Raw genomic sequence first — 19,470 nt, forward strand, 5'->3', positions numbered from 1 at the left:
ATATCAAGGAAAATAATTGACAATTTGTGTCATAATTATGCAGCCCTAATTAAAATACACAGAGTTTCAAAAGAGTAATGACAGGAATTGAACATAAAAGTATGTGTGATAGAATGGATTACTGTGTAAAGTCAGATGCAGTTTTTCAACAATGTCATAAATACATAATGCCCAGCAAACTTTCACATGAAACGTGCCAGACTGAATTATTAATTTACAGTAGCTTTCAACCCCCTGCAACGCTGGTCTAGTTTACTCCATTGTAAGTTCAAGTATTTTCCCCAAATTTGTGTCTGTGGCAATTGACATTATGCTGCAAATGGTGTCAAGTGAGCTGAACTTGTATTAAACTTGCACAAACATGCTGTTAAAATTGACCGTGTCGATGCTTTCGTTCAAGCTCGGGTCACACATCTGCAGAAGAGCTCTATAGTTTTGTTTATCTGTTTTCAGGCATCAACTTTTTTCTCGTCTGAAGGTCAAGGCTGAATTCCAGCCAGCGCCAAGCACATTTATACAGTTAAATGACTCCAATTAAGCGCAGCCTATTTTGCTGACGTTCAGCACTTGAGCCTCCATAGATCTTCTGTGCTCTGAGCTGTTACTTCTGGGATGGGAGAGGCTGTTCTCGAGCTGGTTATTAATCTCTCAATGCTGCGCTTTTTAACCTTCACTCCTGTCTTCCCTCCCTTCACTGCCTCCTCTATTGACTATCAATTGACTGTCATTAACATCTACTGAACTGCTACTCTTTTGCACTCAAGTCGGATCTGTATTCAGCCTAAACTCCAGGGGGAGCTGAGCTGGCCAGGGGTGTTATGTGGGTTTGGTGAAGCCTGTCTCCCAGGCCCTCAGTCCAACACATTTATGTTTGTGAAATGCATGTCAAAAGGATAGTTCACCCTTCTTAATTTGATCACCCTTATGTTGTTTTAAAGTTATATGAAATATATATTTACACTGGTTGTTTCCATGCAATTAAGGTTTATAGTGACCACCAGCTGTCAAGCCCTAAAAATGACTGAAATAAATTGAAAAAGTTGGTATTTCAGTCTAAATTATTTCATGAATGCTTTTATGGTATCTGTGAATGAAGTTTTGACGCAACATGAGGGTGAGCAATCCCTTTCATTTTTGCAGGCTTTTGGGAATTTGAGAAATGTAATGTCTAAAGTAAAATTAAAGAGGAAAGACAACCGCACATATTATTATACATTTATTATTATATGCATATTATTATACATGTATTATTATTATTACATTTTTACTTTTTTATATATTACAAATTTTATTATTCTATTAGTTTATAATTATATGTCCTTTTATTATTTATTTTTAAAGCCCATTTTTGCAGGCTTTGTGGATTTGAGAAATATAATATCTAATTATTATTATTATTATTATTATTATTATTATTAAAATACCTAACGTGAATAGATTATATTTTTATTTGTCCCAAACTTAGACTTGTAATATTAACATTTGAAACCTTAAAAAAAAATTAAAATATATTGGTCAAATGTTATTTTATTAAACAAATACACAATTTTTTTGAAATATAAACTGTTTGAGAGATGTAATGTCTGAGGTGAATTGTGGAGAGCAGATAACGATGAAGTAAAAAGTTGTTCAAATGTGTTGGCTGTAGCCTGGGAGCTGGTTTGTACCTTTAGCTGACCTGTGTGTGTTTTGAGTGTGTGATGAAGCTCTAAACGTTTCTTCTCTGCCTCCCACAGTGCCTGGCGCCCCTCCACGCAGGGTTGAGGTGGACAACGTGAACTCCACGGCCCTGCGGGTGTCCTGGAAACCTCCTCTGCAGCAGAAGCAGCACGGACAGATCCGCGGCTATCAGGTGGTTTACTCACGGCTGGAGAACGGAGAGCCGCGCGGACAGCCCATCATACTGGACGTGGCCCTCCCCGAGGCACAGGTACTCACATAGAAAATAGAAAATATGCAAACAAGTCACATTGTAAAGTCACAAAAACATGATCATCCTCAAGATTTAGGTTGGTACTTATATATATATATATATATATATATATAAATTAAAATAAATGCTTTATTAGTATTTAGAAGCATTTTTAGTAAATGCAGTTAAATAATGTTCACTAATGAACATTCCACTACTAAATTTAATCTATCCAAAAAATAAATTAAAAAAGTTACTTTAGACTGTCATATATAACTGAAAATAAGACTTTATTTACATTAATAATTAAACATCATAAGTAATCTCAATTCCCTTTCAATTTATTGTGCTTTATTAGCATGACAAACATGTATTTTTTTCTGGCAAAACTGTGAATATAGTAAAATAACAATAGTACAAATGCAGTAAACTATTATTATTATTATTATCTTGGAAAAGAGATTTCCAAGTGCTTTTACTTACATAACTTTAAGTGTTTAATTAATTAATAATTGTTTTTATATTTTCAAATGCATGTATACAATTTACAATTTAATCGTAAAATATGAGAATCCATTATAAAAACATTTATTTATTAATTTGTTCATTCATTCATATATAAACCACATTTAAAAACAACCATTGGTTGACCAAAGTGCTGTACATAAAATTACCTTAAGGGCATTAAAAGACAAATAAATTAATAAACAAACAATGCTATAAAACATTTTTAAAAAATCAAGGTTAAAAAATATATATATTTGCGTGCATAGTTTCCAATTAAACTGTCAAATGATACAAAAGTGGGGAAATAATCTTTAATTTGTGCAAGTTAGATAATGTCAAAAGACAAATTTGACATTAAAGACATCATTTGCAAAGAAAAAATGAATCAAACAATAGTTATTGTAAGCAAAGATGATCAGATCGTCTCGGTTTGAGTCTTTGGTTGTTCTTTTGTTCCTGGCGTTGTTTAGTGAAGGCCAGCTGGACACCAGAGCCGTTTCCACATTATAGTCGATAAGCAGCAGTTTATTTACTTGTTCTCTGTTCAGAAATGCCAAACGGAGTGCGTTCTGTTGCATTTGGGCTGCGGGGAGCGGAGGAAGAGATGAGAGGAGATGAGATGAGTTTGGGCTGAGCGCGGCTCACTCGTACATCACTTCCCGCGTGATGGATTGAATCTGTGCAACGTGTGCTGAATCATTTTGAGTGGCCCGTTCTGTCAGTCTCTGAGGCCTTAATAATTAAACATCATACATTAATACTATTGTTTCAAGTTTTACAAATTACAAATTTTAAATAATTTTTTGAGTAATATATTTTTATCACTTCACATATAAAATGATGTATTAATTTTCAAAGTAAACTACACATTCTTAATTTTTTGACATTTTCCCTACAATTTCACCTCTTTCATAGATATACATCTATTTTTTTCTGTATGTCCCTTCTCAATATAAACTTTTCATTCCAACCGCTTCTGAATACATTTGGCAAGTAAACTATCATGTGCTTTATACATTTTAAATCGATTTATTTTTGAGATCAACCACATTTTAAAGCATGCAATTTGATACATAAAATGTTTGTAGTCATCTCAATCTGACAAAAATCTGACAAAAGAGTGTAATTCCATCTTGCAGAGGGATGATCCGAACTCAGTGAGTGTTATTCAAATGAAGTTAATATTAATATATATGTATTTGAGAGGAATTGGTTTTTGCTGAAATGGATCAGGAGCTGTAGTGGTGCTCTAATCCTTGCTGAGTATTCATGGGAGAGAGCAGCCGGCTGTGGAGAGCTGCTGTAGGATTGTTATGCGCGTTTAGCTTGCAGGAGCACGCCGACTCGCTGACTCCAGGTATCTGCCTCTCAGTCAGCCTGCTTTAGTGTGTGTGTGTGTGTGACAGGGAATTACACTACATGCATGACTTACAGCATGCGTGATGCTAAGAGACCTGTGCCTCATGAATGTCAGAACTCAAGAAACAGAACGAGACGCGAGTCAAACTGCAGGAAAGTTCAGATGCATCCTCGAAGGATCTGCCTCGTTCCCGTTGGCTGCTCTCAGTGATGCGTTCGCCTCTGAAGGGTGGAGAACCTCGTCTGCTGTTCACACATGCTCGTTTTGGGTTTTCAGATAAACTGGCACCTCTTTTTCCATTCGTCAGCTGCATTCCTGTCTTATCTGTGTGGAGACGAGGAGTCTTGAGCAAGATTCTTGCATCTGTGCACATTTGTTTTTATTATCAGAATCACGTTCACTCATGCAAACTTAAACATAGTCATACATGGTCGTCATACATGGACATCTATTTGTCACACAAACTTGACACTTTTGCATAAATACATTTACACATCAGGCACGTAGTAGAAACTTATTGCATGTTGACTAGTAATCTCAATTCCCTTTCAATTTATTGTGCTTTATTAGCATGACAAACATGTATTTTTTTCTGGCAAAACTGTGAATATAGTAAAATAACAATAGTACAAATGCAGTAAACTATTATTATTATTTCCAAGTGCTTTTACTTACATAACAACTTTAAGTGTTTAGTTAATTAATAATTTTTTTTATATTTTCAAATGCATGTATAGACTTTATTGTTTTACCATTTAATCGTAAAATATGAGAATCAATTATAAAAACATTTATTTATTAATTTGTTCATTCATTCATATATAAACCACATTTAAAAACAACCATTGGTTGACCAAAGTGCTGTACATAAAATTACCTTAAGGGCATTAAAAGACAAATAAATTAATAAACAAACAATGCTATAAAACATTTAAAAAAATCAATGTTAAAAAAATATATATTTGCGTGCATAGTTTCCAATTAAACTGTCAAATGATACAAAAGTGGGGAAATAATCTTTAATTTGTGCAAGTTAGATAATGTCAAAAGACAAATTTGACATTAAAGACATAATTTGCAAAGAAAAAATGAATCAAACAATAGTTATTGTAAGCAAAGATGATCAGATCGTCTCGGTTTGAGTCTTTGGTTGTTCTTTTGTTCCTGGCGTTGTTTAGTGAAGGCCAGCTGGACACCAGAGCCGTTTCCACATTACAGTCGATAAGCAGCAGTTTATTTGCTTGTTCTCTGTTCAGAAATGCCAAACGGAGTGCGTTCTGTTGCATTTGGGCTGCGGGGAGCGGAGGAAGAGATGAGAGGAGATGAGATGAGTTTGGGCTGAGCGCGGCTCACTCGTACATCACTTCCACGCGTGATGGATTGAATCTGTGCAACGTGTGCTGAATCATTTTGAGTGGCCCGTTCTGTCAGTCTCTGAGGCTGAAAAAATAATAATTGTGAAATGTAAACTTGAAATTCAGAGAGAAAAAAAACTGAATTATAAGATGCAAACTCAGAGTTGTGAAAGTTTTTTGCAATTCTGAGAAAAAAGTTCTGAATTGTGAGATAAAGTCACAATTACCTTTTTTCCATGGCAGAAACAGTCTTCCATAGTTATTGGTTCCGTAAAATGTGCAACAGAAAACGAGAAACGGAGACTTTGTATCTGCTGAGGGTGCCGACCTGCTGCCTCGGGGTGTGTGTTTGGCATTAGTCTGAGCAAACTGGCTCCTGGGAATCCAACTGTGATGAAATATGAGAAAGAGCGCGCTGGCATCAGGTCATGCTAATGGAAGCTTTTATCAGCTCAGAATGAAGGCTGAGACTCAAACAGAAAATGACCCTCAATGTGTGCTGACTGATATAACAATTTAACAGCACAAATAGTTGGCGTGGCATCATATTTCATCATTTCCCTCATATTTGCCCAAGCCTAAAAGGCAGTCATGTAGCATCTTGTCCACTATGAGGAATGTCTGATATGACATTACTCGGTTCTCTTAGTTCTTATTGTGAAGAGGCATCAGTGTCAAAGCCAAATTACTGCTCATCTTCATCACAAGAGAGAGAAAAAGCACTCAAACTCCAGACCTGTGGCAGCTGAAGGCACTTTGCATGAATATGATACACTTTGGTGTCACATGACCATTAGAGGCACAAATCGCATTTTGTTTTGTATAATCTAACATGTTATTACCCTGGAGAAGTAGATTGTTTCAAAGTACTCTGAATGTGCGATTCTCTCTAGCACAAAAAACAACATTTGTAGCATTATTTTAAAGTGTGATGCATGAGAAGTGACATCATTTGGACTCTTTGAACATAAATATATAATTTTTGAGAAAAATTTTTTTTCTTTTTTGTTGACTGCATTCGTCAGTCTGAACCATTCAGCATTAGATTTTGTTGTCGAAAAGTTGGTTTCTACAACAGAAACCTAATTTCTAAATTCATAAACCTACATTATTTACAGTATTTTCTTTCATTTATGCAAAAATGATATGGCTGATTTAGAGTAAAAAGCGTAGTTATTGTTTACTAAAACTATTATAAGTCATTTTAGGTAATTGAAATAAAGCTAAAATAAAATAAAATGCAAATACTGGATGAAAATTAACAATGTTGCATTGGCACCTACTTGATATAAATTAGTTTAAAATTACTGGAATTAAAACATATATAAATTAATTCAAACTATAAACAATAAAGAAACTAATATGGAAAACAAAATTGAAACCTTCAAATTAAAGAGCTATTTGAAAATATAAATACACGTATTACTAAAATAACACTGATTTGCAACCGTTACTGATGCTGGTGTACTTTTATATAACATTTTTGATGTTTAATCTTTGTTGAGAAGAAAAAAAGTTGCAAGCCTTAGTTTGTTCTCTGTTTCAAACATGGAAAGTGCCTGAAACAATTTTAAGAAGCAACAACCTGTCATATGTATCTCAGAAGTTTCTCCTCTCACAGCTGGTAAATTACACACTGCATCTGTATCAAAGCGGCTCCTGTGCTGCTTCTGAGATGCTCAGTGCTTCAGACATTCCCACTAAAAGACTACTGAAGAACCAGAGCACATCTTCTCTCTGTGATCGGACGTTTGTGAGGCTGAAACACATTACAGACACAGTGAAAACAGGAAAGACTGCATGAGCCTCTACAGTATAGACATACAGATGCACATGTGCTACAGATGAGCCTGAAGGGTTCTCACACAGTAGAGTGAGATGATGGACAGCTACATGCAGTTTATAGACGTGCAGGTTCAAGCGTAGAAGTTCATCCACAGTTTAACACAGGTATGAAATCACAAAATGCAAGGGTTTATAGAGACTCAGAAAGGACACAAATACAGGAGACATGAAGCACTCAGAGCTCCAAAGGTCCAGAGGTTGTATAATGAGGGAAAAACTTGTCACTGCAGACTAATTTACAAGGTTTATGGTGTCCAGTCTTTGAAAGGTGTCACCCCAAATCCCCAGCTCTCATAGGTAATGAATGATGTCTAGAATAAACCAGTCCAAAGTCTGTCTCTGTGAGACTATAAAATGCAGTGCAGAGCTGGAGACTTGCATTTGTGTTTGATGAGCAGTTCGTCTCATCAACGTTGAACCGCTTCTTTTGTCTTGCTAGCTTTCTCATCTCTCGCTGCGTTTATATTCACTGTTTTATGATTAAAGCGTTTTTGAAGGGTCTGAAGGCGCCGTGTATTTTATTTTCTGTTAGTCAGCAAGGTTATGGAGCGGAATATAAATCCCTCCATCAGCGGTGAGATGGCAGCGCTTCATGTGTATCTGGGGGAAGACAAAGCGTTGACTGAATATGCAGCTGCCATATAAAGAGGAGAAATCACCCTGCTGCCCTCAGACGTGTGCAGGAAGTGAGACTTTGACTGGCAGACGACAGGTTAGCATTATTTTAAAGTGTGATGCATGAGAAGTGACATCATTTGGACTCTTTGAACATAAATATATAATTTTTGAGAAAAATTTTTTTTCTTTTTTGTTGACTGCATTCGTCAGTCTGAACCATTCAGCATTAGATTTTGTTGTCGAAAAGTTGGTTTCTACAACAGAAACCTAATTTCTAAATTCATAAACCTACATTATTTACAGTATTTTCTTTCATTTATGCAAAAATGATATGGCTGATTTAGAGTAAAAAGCGTAGTTATTGTTTACTAAAACTATTATAAGTCATTTTAGGTAATTGAAATAAAGCTAAAATAAAATAAAATGCAAATACTGGATGAAAATTAACAATGTTGCATTGGCACCTACTTGATATAAATTAGTTTAAAATTACTGGAATTAAAACATATATAAATTAATTCAAACTATAAACAATAAAGAAACTAATATGGAAAACAAAATTGAAACCTTCAAATTAAAGAGCTATTTGAAAATATAAATACACGTATTACTAAAATAACACTGATTTGCAACCGTTACTGATGCTGGTGTACTTTTATATAACATTTTTGATGTTTAATCTTTGTTGAGAAGAAAAAAAGTTGCAAGCCTTAGTTTGTTCTCTGTTTCAAACATGGAAAGTGCCTGAAACAATTTTAAGAAGCAACAACCTGTCATATGTATCTCAGAAGTTTCTCCTCTCACAGCTGGTAAATTACACACTGCATCTGTATCAAAGCGGCTCCTGTGCTGCTTCTGAGATGCTCAGTGCTTCAGACATTCCCACTAAAAGACTACTGAAGAACCAGAGCACATCTTCTCTCTGTGATCGGACGTTTGTGAGGCTGAAACACATTACAGACACAGTGAAAACAGGAAAGACTGCATGAGCCTCTACAGTATAGACATACAGATGCACATGTGCTACAGATGAGCCTGAAGGGTTCTCACACAGTAGAGTGAGATGATGGACAGCTACATGCAGTTTATAGACGTGCAGGTTCAAGCGTAGAAGTTCATCCACAGTTTAACACAGGTATGAAATCACAAAATGCAAGGGTTTATAGAGACTCAGAAAGGACACAAATACAGGAGACATGAAGCACTCAGAGCTCCAAAGGTCCAGAGGTTGTATAATGAGGGAAAAACTTGTCACTGCAGACTAATTTACAAGGTTTATGGTGTCCAGTCTTTGAAAGGTGTCACCCCAAATCCCCAGCTCTCATAGGTAATGAATGATGTCTAGAATAAACCAGTCCAAAGTCTGTCTCTGTGAGACTATAAAATGCAGTGCAGAGCTGGAGACTTGCATTTGTGTTTGATGAGCAGTTCGTCTCATCAACGTTGAACCGCTTCTTTTGTCTTGCTAGCTTTCTCATCTCTCGCTGCGTTTATATTCACTGTTTTATGATTAAAGCGTTTTTGAAGGGTCTGAAGGCGCCGTGTATTTTATTTTCTGTTAGTCAGCAAGGTTATGGAGCGGAATATAAATCCCTCCATCAGCGGTGAGATGGCAGCGCTTCATGTGTATCTGGGGGAAGACAAAGCGTTGACTGAATATGCAGCTGCCATATAAAGAGGAGAAATCACCTCAGACGTGTGCAGGAAGTGAGACTTTGACTGGCAGACGACAGGTTCTTTGAGCTGTGGGCATGTGTGTGTGTGTGTGTGTGTGTGTGTGTGTGAGGGGAATAAGGGGAAAGTGTAATCCCTGAGCGAGATGCTGAATAAGCAGATATCCTCTAACCTCCGAAGGTGAAACTTAATCTCTACTTATTGACAGAGGACTAAATCATCAGCTACAGCACAAGTATGTGTGTGTGTGTTACAATCTATACAACAATTTACCCTCTTCACTACTCAATTTCACTCTTTCTATTCTTCACATGAACACACATAACCATTTACTGTACATGGTACAATGATGGCTTTGCATGCTAATACTATGGTCTATATATGTATATATACAGTATATATACTGTATATATGTATATATATATGAGATCAGGCAGATTTGTAATGTTTTTTGGAGTCTCTTCTGCTCATCAAGCCTAAAATCAGCAATATATTGTAAAATATTTTTAAGAATTTGAAAAAATATATATTTTCTATTGTAATATATTTTAAAATTGAATTTATTCCTGTGATCAAAGCTGAATTTTCAGCATCATTACTCCAGTCTTCAGTGTCACATGATTCTTGAGAAATCATTCTAATATGCTGATTTGCTGCTCAAGAAACATTTCTGATTATTATCAATGTTGAAGACAGCTGTGCTGCTTCATATTATTCTGGAAACAGTGATAGATTTTTGTCAGGATTCTTTGATGAATACAAAGGGCAAAAGAACAGCAATGTTTAGACAAATAAATGTATCTTTGCCAAATAAAAGTATAGATTTCTTTCAAAAATTAATTGGGGGGGTATTTAATAGCTTGCCTACTTGTTACTTTTATATGAGCAGAAGAACACTTTTCCCACTGCTCTGTCATTGACACAGAGACTGATGCACTATTAGCAGAATAACAATGCACATTGATTTCAGATTTACCCACCTCTAAACAATGGCTGCTCACTGTACATGTCCATCTGATGACCCTTTGTTGTCTAAATAGGTGGTTCTTGACTAGAATAAGCTGCAGTATCTTCCAACCGCACAAAATTAAGTGTGTGTTGTGTGTGTGTGTGTGTGTGTGTGTGTGTGTGACTGCAGTGTGTTGTGGGCAAGAGGCAACCTTCTGGTCTCCCTCTTGAATCCAACACGGAAGTGATTTAAACTGCAATTCATCGACTTGCAGCTAGAGACTGGCTCCCAAAGGGAGTCAATCCCATAGACCCCCCATGTTAAAATGCCAACTTTTCAGCAGAAAAATATGTTTACAGCCTGGTACAAAAAGTGGTTTTGGTCTATATAGCTAATTTTGCCCTTCATGACAACTGTGAGGGGGTGATTTTTTTTTATAACTCATCCATTTAAATTATATTAAGCCTTAAAATTCTGCATAATTAAGGGCGTGGCCACTTGAGTGACAGGTGGATTGCCACTGCTATCACCACCGTCGAGCTAGGAGGGCGTGGTTTCAGCAACCAGCTCCACCCACGTCCCGCCTCTTTGCCCTTTTTCGATTATACGAGAGTGACGCGCGGTAACGCTCTGCCAAGATGGCGACTGCCCGCTCTGCCCACTTTAGGCTTCAAAAATGCTCTTCAGAAACCTACAGGTGACGTCATGGACCTTGTTTTTATACAGTCTATGGTTGTGGGATGTGGGCATGCAGCAGGAATACGCCTCCATCTGCCTCGTGAAATACTGCGTGTGTTGTGATTGTAGACAGGAGACTCCCAGCTCCTTCATTCTCTCTCTCAGTCTGTTCAAGTGTTTTCTGCAATGGTTTTGTGAATTGGTGTTCTGCCACTGGGGAATGAATTAACATCTTTATGAAATTTCACACAAATGGATTTGTCACTAAAATCTTTTAGATTTATCTTCCCTCATGTCTCTGAAGATAAGAGCCTGCACCCTGAAGATGCAGTATTTATACTACACAACTCAAATGCATCGCTGCTGTCTAACTCTCTTTCTCTCAGTCTCTTTTCCACCGGGAGCTTTGATTTTCCATTGAATGAAGCTGTTGATTTCACCTGAAGCTCTGCTGTTTTAGTAGAGGGAACTTTAGATTAATAACAGGTGGGCCGTGACCCAAAAACGAGTCCCTGGTCTGTTTTGATAGGGTCACGGAGTGCAGAGAAAAATAATTCTGAATGCACATTATAAAATGCAACTAACCATATAATTGTGTTTATACAACAGTTGTACTGAATCCATACAGCCAATCTGTCTATTATTTGAGAGGATTTCTTCAGTTCTCTTTTTGTAGGTTGCATTGATGCAACAGTAGATGGCAAAAAGTGAGTCAAATGAATCATTCATTCAACCTATTTGTTCAAAAACTCAGTAAGTATTGAACATGTGTCTCTTTTTTAATAAGCTGCTGTATAAAAGCAATACAGCATTTTTGCTATCGTTTTCATTTTTTCACACGTTTGATTTGGTGCTCTTTCTTCTTTGATATTGCTTAAATATGTATTTAAAATCAGTAGATTTATCAACTTTCAAAAGGGAGAAGAATTCTTTATGTTCTTTATGAATTTAAAAATTGACTTGCCTAAAATATATTTCCAATTGAATCAATATCAAATCAAATAGTAATACCCAGCCCTATTGTGTTAATAGTTCTGCATATTGATTAGCATGGTTCAAATTTAAGTTTAAGTATTTTTAAAGAAGTTTTATTTCATTTTAGTTTGAGAAACTGCCATGTAGCCGATATTCTAAACAAAAATATAACACAAAACAATAGCATTTTACATATTTGAATGTTTTACCATTACTATTTATTACCACAAAGCTTGTCAGCTTTGTCTTTTGATCAGTTCATTAAAGATAATGTGCTCTAAAACATTGCACAGGCTAAAAATTCTCATGAAAATTCTAACTGGTGAAGTACTTGAAAGTCATTGTTCAGAAGGCGTGTGACTCTTGTGATGCTGGCAGCCTGCATCTCTCTTCCTGTGCCCTACATATTTACAGAGGCTGATGTTGAGCTGTCATGTGCAGCTCTGCCCTGTTAAAGCTCTCTGTCTGTATGAGGGTCTGTCTGTTTCTGAGCCGTCCCTCCATCTCTCTCTCTGTTGCCTTTTCTTCTTTATTAATGAGTCGTGACAGTGATATCACTCTAAACAGATAAAGAGGCATCAATGCCTCTCTCAATGGTGGCCGGCTCTGGTAAATTCTGTGTTGCCATAGGCAGCCTATCCATCATGCCTTAATGTGAAATATTGAAGTCTTCCCACTTTTCAGGACTCAATGACTCCCCCAAACACATGCCAGAGATAAGACGGACTACTCTGGAAATTGAGACAAAGCTTCATGTCCTGACTGAATGCTTAAAGTTTAATGAAAACCTTGAAATGAACTTCAACAATATTAAACAGACATGTCACAACTGTGACAGCGCACTGAACGATGAAAAAGGAGCAACAGCACGGTATGTCTCTGGCTGCCATCGTTTGACCTGTCTTTCTCTCTCTCTCTCTCTCTCTCTCTCTCTCTCTCAGGAGGCCATCATCACCGGCCTGCTGCCTGAAACCACATATTCAGTGACTGTGGCGGCGTACACCACTAAGGGAGATGGAGCACGCAGCAAAGCCAAAGTGGTGACCACAACAGGGGCCGGTGAGATTGTGTGTTTAAGGGTTCAGTGAAAGTTTAGGTGCATTTAGAGGTAAAAAGTTAAACTGTAGTTATGATGTAAAAACTCCACAAACCTTCAGACTCAAGCCCACAATGACCTCACAGTGACCTCAGCTATCACTGTAACTGTATTTGTATACCCATTTCATCAACTGAACAGTCTGGCCGAGTTATTGTCAATTAAACAGAATTCATTCTTTTTCTAGGGTAGGAGAGGATTTATCCATTTAGTTCCTTACAAAATGAACTAGAGTGAAATAGGGTGAACACGATATCGGGGAAAAAATTAATTTTTACTCTGAAGACTTTGTTTTGAGTGTGAACATGTGAACGTTGGGTGTCCACACACATTGGTATACCTCTACAAGAACCATCTCAATCATCTTTCTGTAAATAAGTGAACCAAAAAAATAACAAAAAAACTTTCATTTGAGTTTTCATAGGTCAAATCCCTTTGAAATATATTACAACACCATTATTATAAAAAATAAATAATTTAATAAATTCTAAAAACATAATAGCTGTAAAATTACAGGAAATATCAATCGAATTTTCAAATGTTAAACCATCAAACTTTTATTTTGGCGGTTTTCCTGCAAATAAATACATGCACTGCTGGTTTCAGAGCCAAGTGCAGCACTTTGTTCATCATTTACATGCATTCAGCTCATGATATAGCAATAGTGAAATTTTTGGGAAGTCGTGGCCTAATGGTTAGAGAGTCGGACTCGTAACCCAAAGGTTGCGGGTTCGAGTCTCGTACCGGCAGGAATTGTAGGTGGGGGGAGTGAATGCTGTACATTCAATACCACGACTGAGGTGCCCTTGAGCAAGGCACCGAACCCCCAACTGCTTAGGCTGCCAGTTCACTGCTGTGTGTGTGCAGGGATTGTAGGTGGGGGGAGTGAATGTACAGCATTCACTCCCACCTTCAATACCACGACTGAGGTGCCCTTGAGCAAGGCACCGAACCTACTGCCAACTGCTTAGGCTGCCAGTTCACTGCTGTGTGTGTGCACTTTGGATGGGTTAAATGTAGAGCACTAATTACTAATGGGTCACCATACTTGGCCACATGTCACGTCACTTTCACTTTCATATGCTGTTTCAGCATCTCAGAGTGGCTTGATTCACAGTAAATGAACAAAACCATTGAAACAGATATCATGAGTTGCACGCTTGTAAATGAACACAGTGCTGTGCTTCACTATGAAACTGATGCAACGCATCCATTTATTTAATTAAATTGCAGCCACATTTCATGGCTGCCTGGGCGATTTTCCTGATTTTATCAATTAATTTGAATTGAATGTTTTACCATGATTTTATTTTTTATAAATCAAGAAATCATGATTTTGAATAGAAATATTACCAGACGTTAGAATTAGACTCTTTGTCAATATACCAATGATAGCAGTAAAGAGAAAAGAATAATCCAACTGTATGTCGGCGCACGTGATTTAACAAGTGATTTGTTTATCATTTAACAAATTCATGTGTGACGCGCTTGGAATAGAATTTTCTTTAACTAGAGCATTAATATAGAAAAAGTTACTTGAATCATGTTGTGGTTACATTTTCAAGTTGACTAGTTAAAAATCGTAAAAACCGAAAATCAGTCGAACTCGTTCGGGAAAAAATAAAGATTTTATTTTTTTGCCATATCGCCCAGCTCTAAGTGTAGCCCTACACCACAATACCACAGTTACTGAAATCAAACTGTGTAAAAGGATAGTTTAACCAAAAATGAAAATTCAGTCATCATTTACTCACCCTCAAGTTGCTCCAAACCTGTATGAATTTATTTCTTCTGCGGAAGATATTTTAAAGAATGTGGGTAACCAAACAGTTGCTGGTCCAGAAATTGTTTGGGTGTTTTTGGGGGAACTATCCCTTTAATTCAGCATTAGCCATGACTACAAAATGACAAATATTCTCTGACAAATATTCTCCCATCTCTGTCACTGGTAGTTCCTGGCAAGCCCACCATGATCATTAGCACCACCATCGGGAACACAGCTCTGATCCAGTGGCAGCCCCCTAAAGAGATGGTGGGCGAACTGATGGGCTACAGACTGCGCTACAAGCGTGAAGAGGAGGAGGCCTACACCACCCGTGACTTCAGACGCACCGACGACCACTTCACCGTCACCGGCCTGCACAAGGGCGCCACCTACATCGTCAAGCTCTGCGCCAAGAACCGCGCGGGAAACGGAGAGGAGTACAGCAAAGAGATCAGCACCCCGGAAGACGTGCCCAGCAGTTACCCTCAAAACCTCAGAGTGGTGGGCCTGACGACCACCACCACCAAACTGGCCTGGGACCCTCCCCCTCTGCCCGAGAGGAACGGGAATATCATACGCTATGTGGTGGTGTACCGTGACATCAACAGCCATCAGAACCAGACCAACGGTACCGCCGAGACGCAGATGACCATCCAGGGTCTGCAGCCAGACACCACCTATGACATCAGAGTGAGGGCGTTCACGGGTAAAGGAGGGGGTCCCATCAGCCCCAGCATCCAGAGCAGAACCATGTCTACATCCATGCCTGGTGAGTTTTTAAGGAGCTCTGAATGACGTCCATTTTCATTATCCGTTCTTTAACGTCTGCATTCATCCATCAATGCTGATGAAACCGCACTAAAATACTCTTGCACTGCAGTTCAGAAGTGATGCTGCACCATTGTTGAATCTATAACATCATAATGAAATGGGTTTGAATTGAATTGTTTGGGTTTGAGATGTGGGTTTGAATTGAATTGTGTCGTCTGAATCGAATTTGATGAGAGTGGAAAGAAAGAAAACCCATCTTTTATTGCGACATCTTCACAGGTTACACGTATTGCACATAGTCTGAATTAGGCACAAATCAGTCTAATAAGCCGTTTTTTCAATGAATCAGTCACAAATCAGTCAGTTGTAATGCAGCTCCTTCAAAAGTTCTAAAAGAATCATTAATGGAATCATTAAAGAATCAAAATTGGAATTCAAATCAAAACTGATCTCAAAGTCACATTTAACAGAGAAAATCTTTATTGCTCAGAGATTGCTCTTGCAAATCTCAGGAGCTTTAATGGAGGGCTAAGATATGTTTCAAAAAATGTACTTTGTCTCAAATGTTGGTGCTTAAATTCATTTGGAGAAATAAAATAGTCACAGATTCTTGTCAAATTGGAAGAATGAAATGTGTGAGATATTTGTATCTCTTCTAGACAGTGTTAATTTAGTACCACTGATATAATATAGTTTTTTAATATATTTTATTTTATATTTTCTGTTTTCATTTTAACTTTATTTAAACTTTTAGTAATTTTGTAGTGTTTGGCCAATTAGTGTTTTTTAATGCTTTTATTAAGTTTAGTTTAGTTTTTAGTTTAATTTGTTTTTCAAGTTTATGTTTTGCAAGATTTTTATATTTTCTTTTATTTCAGTTAATGTTTATTTCAAGCAGTGATGATGTTTTAGTAACCCTGGCTAGAGGGTTTCTGTCTCAGGAGAAAAATCTGAGAAGCAGGAGATTTTGATTAATTGTCAAACAAATAATTGCAATTAACGATTTAACTGTCTGTTTTGCTAATGCTACTTAGAGTATAAGCCTAATACATTATTAATATTTTACTTGGAAAAACCATCTCCATTTGATCTCTGTTTAATCTCGTTGCTGCTTAGAAACCAGACTTTAAAACATTAGGGATCTCATCTGTGGTTTTTCTTTGCTAATGATTTGGTCCAATGAGATTTCACTGTGTGAGGAGCTTCCCAGTGCAGTGTGATAATAATAGAGCCAAGCGATTGAAAAATACCTGACACTGACGCATGGTGCTGTGGACAGTCACAGCTGTTAGGACAACATTGTCAATTATCTTGGACAAGATGTGAGTCAGTGTGTTCAGCGGTCATGAAGTTACATCCAAAATTCAGTTTCTATCGAAAATGTGTTACATTATAGATGTAAAGTGTGCATTAAAATACACTCAGTAGAGCAGATGGTTGGAGAGGAAGCAGACGTACGGTTTGTGGACTGCAGTCACTGCAAACTCCACATGCAGCTTGTCTTCTGCTAGAAACATGAAGGGTTAGTTTGCCCTTATGTTGTTCACAAACTTCTGTCTGATTTTTTGTCTTTCTTCCAAGGAACATATGGACTAACTTTGTGTTATGTTTGGAGCTCAACAGCATCCGCTCCCATTTTATTTATTTTTTTCATTTCACGTTCTGCTTAACAATTGTTTCTGTGTTCCATATGTTTGGAACCAGGCCTGTTGTGATTATTGATTAACCATCTGATCATAGTTATTTGATCTAATTGCAATTATTTGAAATAACCATTGAGATTTGCCATTCAAATAAGACATTAGGCAATCAAGGGCCAACATACGCAATGGCCAAAAAATGCTCTGGTTTTACTATTATTTAACATTTGCATCATGCCGAACATTCTTGGTCCTTAGAATTTCACACACAGTTGATGATTTTATTTTATATTTATTTTATTTTATTCAGGTTTGCTTGGCTCCAGTGTGAATGTAGTGGACTAATATTACAGACATAAAGAGAAATAGTTTAACTTTTAGAATATTGTTTTCACAGCATTAAAGAAAAACCATATGGGTCTGTTTAATCATGTTTGAAAGTAAAATAGAAATTATGTATATGCTTATACTTTAAGTGGCATGAGCAAAACAGACAATGAAATTGATAATCGCAATTATTACTTTGACCATTAAGCATCAGCCCAAATGTCATTATTTGGAACAACAAGGGTGATGAAATAATGAGTGAATATTAATTTTGGGGTGAACTATCCTGTCCCTTTAAATATGTTTGCGGAGATGGCATCTCCATTATTTCTCCGTGTTCTGACTTCTCTACTTCCCTACAGCATAAACCACATGCAGAGAGCATATAATTGGCTTTGAATTTTCATGTGTGGTTTGAGATGAAGGTCTTGAGATGTTATCATGTACAGCATGTTAATCAGTGCAGTCTCGTTACACAGTGATGCAGTTCTGTGTATCACTGAGCCGGTCTGGAAATATGTCTGTGACATGCAGTAACTCTTTTATTCTCACCTCCTCTGCAGAGTTCACTAAAAACTTTGGTGTGAAAGCTGTGATGAAGACCTCTGTCCTGCTCACGTGGGAGGTGCCAGAAACATACAAGTCCCAAGTGCCTTTCAAGGTGAGATGCAGCAATTGTGAAATGCAGTGTAAAATGAATGTCATTGTGTGACAGTTAACCTGTGCACCCCCTGCTGTCAGATCCTGTATAACCAGCAGAGCGTCGAGGTGCAGGGCGACCTGAAGAGGAAGCTGATCACGCGCTTGCAGCCGGACACAGATTACTCCTTTGTGCTGATGAGCCGAGGGAACAGCGCCGGCGGACTGCAGCAGCAGGTCTCCATCCGCACCGCCCCGGACCTGTTCACCACCAAACCGGCCCTTTATAAACAAGATTCAGAGGAGGGCGGCAAACTCACCATCACACTGCCCAAGGTGCACAACAGCGCTCTCGTCAGGTCAGTCTGAGAAACATAACGCCATAAAACATAATTCCATAACCCATAATCTTCTGCAGTCGTTAATGCTGTACTGATCATGAAACTGCTTTCATCATTATAGCAACCATGAATCTGGATCTATCATTGGAGTGAAGCATGGCACTGTGTTAATTTACACAGAAGCCGCTCATGATCCAGTGTTTTCAGTTTGGTTCACTGCTGAATAAAAATGCTGCCGCATAATCTCCATCTCTGCAAGTGCTATGAGTTTCGCTTAAAAAAAGTGCATTTGAAATGCAACGCACCAACCATCTTCCCAAATGTTTAATTTATAAATTCTCTCTCTCTCTCTCTCTCTCTCTCTCGGTTGTCCATCGAAATCCGATGACGATGTCCACGCCTTTAATGGTGAGATCTTTGATGGCTAATAGGATAGACAGTCCTATCCTGGACCCACAAACTCGAGAACATCTCTGAACATCGTCCATGATGTAGCTGGCCGTATAGCACTCTGCGGGGCAGTTGACATGGGGGCATCCTTATCACGTGCCCCAACCACTGCAGCCGGCGCTGGGTGATCATGGCCTCAATACTTCTACAGTTGGTCTTTTTAAGTATTTCAGTGTGAGACACAAGATCACGCCAGGTAACTCCCAGAATGCGCTGAAGGCAGCTTATATGGAAGTGCTCTAGGGACCTGATGTGACGGCTGTAGGTTACCCAAGCTTTACAGGTATAGAGGAGGGTGGTGACACAGACCACTTAGTATACGGCGACCTTTGTGGAGGGATCAAGATTCTTGTTGTGAAAGACTCTACGCCGAAGTCCCCCAAAAGCAACTGATGCCTGTTTAATGCGGCTCTGGATTTCGTTGTCGATGCCACAGTCCTCAGCGAGAATACTCCCCAGATATTTAAAAGATGGCACTACTGACAGCTGTTCATCCCCAACAGTGAAGGCAGGTAGTGTGGGTGGGACATTGGTACTCCATTGGCAAACCACTTCTGTCTTGGTGGTG

General features: G+C 38.0%; 1 protein-coding gene across 1 annotated transcript in view; it reads left to right on the forward strand.

Moving 5' to 3' along the window:
- The window catches only part of ptprfa (protein tyrosine phosphatase receptor type Fa), a 223,512-nt gene that overhangs the window by 156,778 nt on the left and 47,264 nt on the right, over nucleotides 1-19,470 (forward strand). The window contains exons 13-17 of the mRNA XM_016268145.1: nucleotides 1,737-1,930; nucleotides 12,815-12,932; nucleotides 14,922-15,503; nucleotides 18,036-18,133; nucleotides 18,214-18,470. Of these exons, the coding sequence (XP_016123631.1) occupies nucleotides 1,737-1,930; nucleotides 12,815-12,932; nucleotides 14,922-15,503; nucleotides 18,036-18,133; nucleotides 18,214-18,470 (1,249 nt within the window). The remainder of the gene's footprint in view (nucleotides 1-1,736; nucleotides 1,931-12,814; nucleotides 12,933-14,921; nucleotides 15,504-18,035; nucleotides 18,134-18,213; nucleotides 18,471-19,470) is intronic.

The sequence above is a fragment of the Sinocyclocheilus grahami genome, unplaced genomic scaffold (assembly GCF_001515645.1).
Source record: "Sinocyclocheilus grahami isolate Dianchi unplaced genomic scaffold, SAMN03320097.WGS_v1.1 scaffold43.1, whole genome shotgun sequence".
Lineage (NCBI taxonomy): Eukaryota > Metazoa > Chordata > Actinopteri > Cypriniformes > Cyprinidae > Sinocyclocheilus > Sinocyclocheilus grahami.